The sequence below is a fragment of the Diospyros lotus genome, chromosome 9, assembly GCF_014633365.1.
Source record: "Diospyros lotus cultivar Yz01 chromosome 9, ASM1463336v1, whole genome shotgun sequence".
Lineage (NCBI taxonomy): Eukaryota > Viridiplantae > Streptophyta > Magnoliopsida > Ericales > Ebenaceae > Diospyros > Diospyros lotus.
This window is the reverse complement of record NC_068346.1, coordinates 20,753,033-20,763,027: the sequence shown is the minus strand read 5'-3', so window position 1 is coordinate 20,763,027 and position 9,995 is coordinate 20,753,033. Positions and strand designations below refer to the sequence as shown.

General features: G+C 36.8%; 1 protein-coding gene and 1 long non-coding RNA gene across 2 annotated transcripts; both read right to left on the bottom strand.

Moving 5' to 3' along the window:
- Nucleotides 1-351: 351 nt before the first annotated feature.
- On the bottom strand, nucleotides 352-1,944 carry LOC127809294 (uncharacterized). Its single transcript, XM_052348057.1, has one exon. The coding sequence runs from the start codon at nucleotides 1,942-1,944 to the stop codon at nucleotides 352-354; it is 1,593 nt and encodes a 530-aa protein (XP_052204017.1).
- Nucleotides 1,945-2,976: 1,032 nt separating this feature from the next.
- LOC127809919 (uncharacterized) lies at nucleotides 2,977-4,362 on the bottom strand. Its single transcript, XR_008025309.1, has 3 exons — nucleotides 4,229-4,362; nucleotides 3,526-3,589; nucleotides 2,977-3,164 (listed from the first exon to the last, which is right to left on the bottom strand). It is a non-coding gene; the product is annotated as an uncharacterized LOC127809919 (long non-coding RNA).
- Nucleotides 4,363-9,995: the final 5,633 nt, after the last annotated feature.

The following is a 9,995-nucleotide window of genomic DNA, read 5'->3' as shown; positions in this document are numbered from 1 at the left end:
TTGCAATTGATCGAACAACTCCTTGATTCTGGGGAGTGGGTACTTATTCTTGACCGTTATCCTGTTGAGCTGTCGATAATCGATACACATCCTCAGACTCCCGTCCTTTTTCTTGACAAAAAGTACTGGTGCTCCCCATGGCGATATACTAGGTCTGATAAATCCCTTGTCTAGCAATTCTTGAAGTTGGGTTTTTAATTCCCTCAATTCTGCAGGAGCCATTTTATACGGGGGTATCGAAACCGAACCTGCTCCTGGTATGATCTCTATCGAGAACTCGATCTCTCGCTGGGGTGGCAGTCCAGGTAATTCTTCGGGAAACACATCCCCGAATTCTTTAACGAGTCGCACTTATTCGATCTTTAAGGGCTCATTGCTTTTCTCCTGAACACAAGCCAAGTATCCCTGTGCTCCTTGACGCAACAGTCTTTCAGCCTTCAGAGCCGAGATCCACTTCTGTTCACTTACCCTCTTTTGCCCTCGAAACTTGACGTTCAAGTCGCCGTTCTTAAGGCAGACTGTCTTAGCTTTACAGTCCACTGTGGCGTTGTACTTAGTTAGGAAGTCCATTCCTAGAATCACATCAAAATCTCGAAATTCCAGAAGAATTAGATTCACTGAGAACTCAACTTCTCCTATTTGAATCTTTCTATCTTTGTACCCTGATGAAGTTTCTAGAGATTTTCCCATTGGGGTTGTGACAATCATTCGACACTTCAAATTTTCTGGTTTATCCCCTACTATTTTAGCAAATGCGTGCGAAATGAATGAGTGACTTGCACCTGAATCTATTAATGCATGCATGGGGATACCAGATAGAAACATAGTACCTTCAATTACTGTTGGATCCTCTGCCGCATCCTGCCGTGTTAGATGAAACACTCTTCCTTGATGTGTTCTAGCATTCCCGGACGTCCCCCGGGGTTGACTTATCAGTCGCGGCTTGGGACAGTCTTTTGCGAAATGGCCCATCTGCTGGCAGTTGAAACAAGTAATTCCTTTCTTTGGGCAGTTCTGGTTGAGATGCCCCATTTCTCCACAATTGTAACACCCCTTAGTCCCTAGCCGGCACGGCCTTCCTGGGTGCTGCTTCTGGCATTTTGCGCATGGGGTACCAGGCTTGAATTTCGGCTTCTGGGGTTCTAGCTTCTTGCCGGCTCTATGACTGCTCCCCTGCTGAATTTCTCCTTGGATAGAGTCAATCCGGCTCAGGTTAGCCTCGGTGGTATAGGCTTGCAGTACCGCTTCTGAATAGGTCTGGGTACTTGCACTACTCAATGCCCTCTGAAGTTTTAGGTTTAGCCCTCCCAAAAATTTCTGGGCCGTGATCCTTTCGTCTCCTTCGTAAATCGGCATGTATCGGATCAATCGACTGAAGGCGTCCTCATACTGGGCGACAGACATGTCTCCGGTTTGTCTCAGCTCCATGAACTCTCTTTCTTTCTTCATTCTTAGATTCAGAGGGAAGTACTTCTCGTTGAAGAGTTCCTTGAATCTTTCCCAAGTGATATAAGGTGCCCGGACTCGAGGGGTCATTGTTCTCTTGACTCCTCTCCACCATCTGTCTGCCTCTCCTTGCAACATAAAAGTGGCACAATTAACCTTCTCTTCTTCGTTGCAGTGAAGGTGATCCAACAACTTCTCTGTTTGCTCGATCCAAAATTCCCCTTCACTGGGGTCGGCACCAATTTTCCCCTGAAAGACGAGAGGGTTCTGCCGTCGGTACAAGTCAAGCATGTTGGCCATGTGACCATCCCTGGAGTGAGTCTCGTGTATGAGACCCACCATACCTCCCAAGATTCGCTCCATCTGGTCTAGTCTACTACTCCCGGTTTCTTGGCTAGAGTCGCCTTCTGGGTGTCTACTCGTGTTTCCTTCGGTATTACCAGCTTGTGGGACGGGCGTCCTAGGTCCAACTGCTAATCTTCTTTGAGTATTCACCATCTGAAAAGAAAATAGCATTCGAGATTAGACAACAGGATCTTGCTATCCGATTAGTTATATATTATACATTTGACTGCAAAACGTTATATGTACATGCTACATAGTCCCATGGATTACAGACAACACTGTATGTAAATAGTTAGGGGGTTTTTGAGATGGGTCTATTTTGGTCCTGATGACCTCCAGATCCAAATGTTCTTTTCATCATCAGATTCGTATGGGGGTGCCTCGGGGTCGTTCATCATCACTTCTGTCTCTTCCTCGTCTTCAGAATCGGTGTCCTCTAACTCAAGAAGGTCATCCTCGGCCCAGAATATGGGTATGTCGTCTTCTTCTTCTTCTTCTTCTGCTTCTATTGGATCTGCCATTTCTCCTACTTCCTCTGGCTCAATTGGGTTTTCCATACCTTCTCCGTCTTCCTCTAGCGGGTCCTCCATGTCTTCATCGTGCTCCTCCACTGGTATTGGCTCGTACATTTCTATGAGTAGCCCGCGAACACGCGCGCAGTAAAGGCGGAATTCGGGGAACTGTTTGTCTTGATGCCGGACCCAATCTGCAAATTCTTGTAGCTCATCTTCCAGTACACCGACCATCATATTTATCTGAAACTGAGCAAGTTCAGGCCAAAGTCGGTAGCTTGGGGGCACATCGTCGATAATTTCTTCTAGTTGGACGAGGTACTCCATGATCCCCTCGTTTGGTAGCGGAACTCGATGTTCCAAACGGTGTGCCCAATGGTCGACTAAGATTTGCTCTGAAAAATTTCCGTCCATCCTGTCACCACAACTTTCGTTAGTACCCCTAATCGTTCTCATATTGGTACTCTTGTCCTGTTAGGCTTAATCCAAGTTTTTCCTTCCTAGGTATTCTGTTTGGGCTCTGATACCAACTGTAATAGCCCGCCTTCTTGGGCATGTTATGCCTTAGGAAATTTGATTTGAATTTTTTTTTTTTTTTAAACGTTATTTTAAAATTCCCTAAGACCATATCTAATGCCAGATGAGATATACTAGAAATAAATGTAAAGCGGAAGCTGAATCGAACCTGCTCATGCATAATTTAATAATCGTACATGGCATTTAATACAAGTTAATACATAAAGCGTTTGATGATGGAACAATATACATAAATCTTAAACTAATCATGGTACATTCACTTGCATCTTGATGTCTCGCGTCACTACACATCACCACTCTCTGAATCATCTCTGCAAGTCCCGGCTAGAACGTTGAATGTTCTAGGGGCGAACCCAAATCATCTAAGTAAGAATACCAAGTGCAATGCTATGAGTGTATGCAATGTCTTTCATCGTAGGTGTCAACTACACCCCTCATGCTGCCTATCATTTTAGCGGCCACCTCTTCGAAGCCGGGGTGTATGGGTGCACCCTTTATAGGCCAGCGGTGTCAGTTCGTACTCCCTACGGCCTCATATGCATGTGACCAACAGTATCATTGTGCATGTATGCATTTCATAGTCATATCATTGATGCAATCTACATGATGATTTCATATCATAGCATGCCAATATGTTAAAAGCTTTTACGTTTATAACTGTATTAAACTCAGGCAGTATACTTACAGTTAATTTGTCTCGATCTACGTGCCAAGCGGCTACCCCTTAATTTCCTTGCTCACGAGGGCCCCTACATAATAGATTATTTTTAGAATACCAATTGCTAATTTTTCATAATTTCTTCCTTTTTATTTTATTCCTAAGCTTTATTTCTTCCAAAATTACATAATAATTATTTAGGCTTCATAAAAATTTACTTTCTTTTTACCAATGTTCCTTAAATAATATTCTTAGTATTCCGGAATTTTTCTTGAAATTTTTTTGAATTAAATTCCTATTTTCCCTTATATCCATAATAGAAAAACTATTTAAATAAATAGTTAAATTAACATTTTCCAGAAATATTTCTCACCAAATATGCCATAAATAAAATTTCCGATTTACTAAAATTTTTACAAAATTTTATTTCTCCTATTTCTATTTTTTTTCTTCATTTCTTTCCTTTTCTTTTCCCTTTCTTTTCTTTTCTTTTTCTTTTCTTATTTTTTCTTTGGCGGGCGCGTAGACCGCACGCGCCTCTGCCTCAATCGCGGGCGCGTGCCCCCACGCGCCCTCCCCCTCCCCCTCGCGGTCATCTTCTCCGGCGGCTCTAACGCCGCCGGCGATGCTACCAGAGCCCGGAGCTTCGAAAGAAGCCTCATCGCCCCTTAAACTCGACCCCCATAACTCGATTATGGCATTAAATTTTTGAAAAAATGACCGGACATACCTCGATTTTGCGATTGAAAGCTCGGCTCCGGCGAATCGCGATTTTCCGGCGAAGGCTTGAATCTTCTCCCCCACTGCTCCGTTGGTCACCAAAAGCTCCAGAAATGTCGCCGACACCTCGAGGACCAGTACCCCACTCACGAAAACTCTCAAACACTGCCCAACTGCCCGATTAAGGCCTTAAAATTTTCGGATGAATGGGGCATGCGCGATCTCGGTTATTTATAGCCAAAGCTCCGCCGCGAACGTCCCATCGAGACACCCACGTGGCCGGGAGGCCACTCCGACGTCACCTCAGCCATTAATGGCCCCCCCACTCCCTGAGCGCCGATTGCAGGCGCGGCCGTGCGCCTGCTCCAAATTTCCTGCGATTTTTTTTTTTTTTAGATATACGGATATATATATTATGTATATATACGAATTTTCATACATATTTATACAGCAAGCTATTATACATATACATACATACATATCAAATTATACACGGCAAACTATATACATTCTTATTTTCATTTTTCTACTTATATATCTACCTATATATTTTACATACTTACACATGTTTACACACTAAGCATACTTTAATAATTGAATTTCATATCATATTAAACTAAGCAATTACACTATAATTTAATTAAATAAAAGCATAACTAATATTAAATTTATTCATAATGACTTAGGATATTACAGCTCCTATGTATTATGCAAATAGGGAGCAAAAATAGAGACCAAAGGTCCAGACATAAAAAAGGAAACATGTCCTCAGACAATTTTTCAGCTATATGAAAAATTAAAGACTCACGTAATAAAGACCATCTATAGGTAAGGTAGCTAAACTCAGAGATAACTGGTTACCATTTCACAACTTTCCCCTTCTCTATGTTTTCTTTTCAGTTTTCAACGTTAATACTAGGCATGAAGCTTAGTTAAATAACTTATACATTTTTAGATGAAGTTCTAAGATTGTAGCCCAGTCCAGTTTAATTTTATTGTTGAATCTAGATGCCTAGCTAGGAATTTAATTACTAGATCCATGAATCAGCAAGAAAAGAGATGCAAGATGTGACTTTTTACCTCTCTAGAACCAAGATCTCCGCACAGATTAGAGGATGTGGCACTCATGCCTCTCTAAGAGCTCATCAACACTCTGTGATTAAGATAATAAGGGCCCAGAGAATTCAACTTTATCTCCTCGATCCTGAAAAACCTGCATGTCCTAAGTCCAATCTGATTAAAGGCTAGAGAATTTGTCTACAATTTAGAAAGTCTCTCCCCTTTTTTTTCTTTGTTTTGACTCAATAGTTGCAAAGATTTAAAATGGAATTTCTAACTTCTCCAAGTGTGCAACATCATAATCAAATTTAAAGTTGACACTGGTGTCAAAATAAACTTAAAAAATATTCCAAAATTTCTCAACTTACCGAGCTGGTTCTCTTAGTTTCCATCTTCTCCTCTCTTTGATAAAGTGCAAGTAACAATTCTTGTGAGCGGTACTCATCAGAAGCATCAAAGAATCCGGACGTTTTAGTTGGCTCCAGTATTTTAGCATTGTACACTTGACAATCTCATAAGAATCTTCCCCTCTAGAGTTAGTGCGACTGCCAAGTAAAACCTCGACATTTTCATGCCTTTTTGACTCGGAATTATTTGTCAAGTGCAATTGACCTGAAGGTTAAAAAATGAGGCTTCTTGAACTGGATCTGCTGCGTGATCTCACTAATGAGTCATTTATTCGCCTTTTTACCCATGCAAATCCACTTGATCCTGAAACTTGTAATGGACCTGGATAGGGCACATCCCCTTGCGATGCATTCTTTACATGAGAATTATCTTTTGTTACATCAATTAATGGGTTAGGTGGCTCCACTCCTATTGCGGTATCTTCTTCCCTGTGATTATTTACTTTATTACTGTGGCCTTTATGGGCACCTTTAATTTGCACTGGCAAAGACTGCAAGCATGTAATCAATTCATTATTGAGAATAGGCTTTTATCTGAAGTTGAAACACAACACTCACCCACATACAAGAAGCTTGTATTTTGGTTTAGTGTATTGATTTATATCACCCTGGGGGGGGGAGAGAGAAAGACCTCTGCTGGTGCCAATTTATTGATTCCATTCGATTTTCTAGTCAGCTTAATTCTTGTTTCTGGTCCTCAGACTCTCCCATCAAACATTTTCTTGAAACCAAATTCAAGTCAGTTATGATTCTTGATAGACAGAATGCATGGTTTCATAAAAATGGCACAACGGGATCCACTCAACTGGTGACAATAAAATACATAATTTGACTAAGCAGTCAAACTGAGAACTATTTTAGCTGCGTGTTTGTAATAAGTCCAATAAGCATGCCAGCAACTGGGATATCAGACTGTTTGAGCATATAGCTTGCATCACAATAATTAAGTCCTAATAATTTTGTATTTATAGGAAATAGGGGCACTAACGATTTTCAATTCCACTAGAGTAGCTGGTGATCATGTTATGAACCCAAAGTTATCAATTTTAATATTGGTTTGTTTGCATCTTTAGGTTGCAAGAACTAATAACCGCAACCAAATACTCCCTTTCTTTTAGACGCCAGGCTAGAGTGAATTTGGCACTTGTTTCTCAACCAAATTTCACATGAAAACGCTACTAAAGAAACTCTTAAGACTATTTCAATAATCTCCTATCTTATGATAATTTAAAGTAGAAGTATATGGAAGCTAAATTTTGACTGGATCTGTACAATTACCAAGTCCAAATTTGCACTTGGTGTTGAAAGGCTATCCAAATAAAAAATTGTTGCTGCTGAATGCAAGAAATTTTACCTCTGTACCTCCTCGCGATGTTTGGCATCAATCTCTTTACTTCAAGCTACTACCACATATTTATACCTCATTCCTAGAGAAAACACCTCATGCTAGAGTTTCTCACATACACTTACCACATAGAAGAAGAAAGAGAAATGAAGAAAAAACAGTTCAACAGAAAAGAAACAAAAAAGACTATTGTTGGTCTCGAATGTGTTTAGTCCCAAGAGCTACGTAGAAAAGAAAACATACAGTAATTTAAGCTTAGACAATGTTACTAGCTGTTAGAGAAGGAAAAGGAAAGGAAGGAAACAGACTAGTCCTCCTTGATTTTAAATCATGTACTTAACTATTACCTTCACTTCCCCATAGTTCTTACCTAATAACTCCATATATCTATCTGACCACCTCCCTCAATATCTAACTATTGTATTTAGTTTTCCAAGCATGTATAATTATTTAATTTATGTGTTTATGTAATTTTTGAATTATCTTTGTAAACATTTCTACATGCTTCCAATTTTTTTGGGTTTCTCTTGAATTTCTGGAAAATTACAAATATTGTTCATTATACATGGTGCTGGTCCATCATGAGGTGACCCCCGCTACAACAATTTCACCTTCAATAAAATCTTCTACCTAATATGTATTAATTTGGAAGGAATCACTATTTCAGTGGTCATTGCTCAAATGGTTCATGTAAAATGAGACAAAACGAAAGGAGAAAAAACCTCTTGTTTCCTCTTATTATATCAGAGCACGACTATAGCTACTAGCAGATTACCAAAACAATAAGGTAGAATTAAAAATATATTTTTGAAAACAAAAAAAAATTATAAAGGAAACCCAAAACCAAAAAAAAAAATGTTGTTTTGGTTGTTTTTTTAGCCAAAACAATCTCTAAGTCCAAAATATGGAAAATACAATCTATTTTTTATATTTTTTCTTTAAAAAAGAAAAATAAATAAAAGAAGGAAGAAAAAAAATATATTCTTAAATTTTAAAAATAAGATTATATATTCATTTAAAATTTAAAAAATATAATATATCTATATTATAATTAAAAATATAAAATGACATATAGTATATTACACATATTATGTATAATAAAATTTAATATAAATTATCACTTATATATTAGTAATTTATTAATTAAATTTATTATTTTATTTTAATAGTAAAATTTTATTAAAAAGAGTTAATTTTATCATTTAATAATCAAATTCTCAAAATTTTAAAGTAAATGTATTTTCTAATTTTTTGTTTTGAAAAATAATTTTTTAAAATGACAAAAAAATAAGTTTTCAATATTATAAACCATCAAATTATTTCATGAAACTGTCATAAAATGTGATGCATGTAAGCATTATTATGTCTATCAATCATAATCTTTGAATGTCCCATGATTAGAGACCCATAATTTGAAAGAAAACTTTAGATAAATTTTCAAAATTGGATAGGATTAATGGCACTTGTTGGGCATAGACCAAGGACCCCTCCCCCAACTTAACATCCCCCTTCCCACCCTCATATGGGTTGGGTATTTTGTTCAATTCTCCGTTTTACCTTATAAATTCATCACAAAAAAAAGAAAGATAACAAAATAATTTTTTTTGTAGTTTAATTAATTTCCTAGCAATTTTTAGGCTACTTTTTAATTTCACTCATTCATGAAAAAAAAAATATACAAAAGTTTTCACCATTTTTATAAAAGAGTAAAGTTATCAAGATTTCAATAACTAAGTATCCAAAAAATCATGCATTCTCAAATTAACATTCTAATAGATGGAATAGTAAAGATATAAAATATATATGTGTACTATTTGTACTTTTATACAAACTTGTAAAGTAGTAGCAATAAGCATTTACCAACACACAAAAAAAAAAAATATGAGATACGAAACAAAACCAGCCATTGAGACAGGGGAATTCTAAATAAATAAGCAACATATCGATTGAAAGGAAAAATCAATAATACAAAACAAAACTCGAGAAAAAAAATAGTTTTGAGAGTACAAAAAAAATATAGCAAAAGTGACTTTTTTCTTGGAATTAAGTGGAAACGTAATGGATTGCATTTGTGTACCATAAACCTTTGATGGCAAAGTATTGAACTTGGATTGCACACATGTAATACGAACATTTAACAGTACAATAGTGGACTTTGATTTCAAAGTAATTTTTTTTTTCTTTTTTTCTACCAAATGCCATAACAATTAAATCTATTATATATAATAAAACTTTTAATATATAAGTATTTTCAATGTATCTATCCATTAAATCAAATTATATTATAAGGTAGAAATATTAGTGAGCAAGACATACACAATTATATATGGATCATGCTACTTGCACATCAAGGGCTACACCTTGAACTACACATACCCGTATAAATGACTAAAATATCTCTCGCACCTCACCACCTAATCTCATCGTCTCGCATCGCTTCCTTACCTTAGGTGAGGGGTATTTTAGTCATGCACCTCACGCCACCTCATCAAGTCGTCTCACTGCCTTGGATGAGATATATTTTTATCATTTTAACTGCATTGTGTAGCCTAAGATATAGTCCAAAGAGTTCAAATAGCATTTTTCATTATATATAGACACATACGTATATATATTTATATATGTAGATCTATGTCAATTGTTGCACTACAATACTGCACTTGAATAAGGATCTTGGCGCATTTACCAAATAAAGAAAATGAAAAAGGATATTGCGAACTGTACATCAAATCTCTTTTTTAGAATAAAAATATTCGATGTGTATAAAATAAATTTTTTTTTACTAGTCTAGATGGCAGCTTTTTGATGATTCAGTAAATAATTTTTAAAATCAATTTATAAAACACCCTCATTTGAATCTACTTTTATATTAAATGTTTATTGGTATATATATATATATATTTTAAGAAGAGGTGAAACATATATTATATTATGGATAATAAAACCAAAACATAAAAATCTGTTAG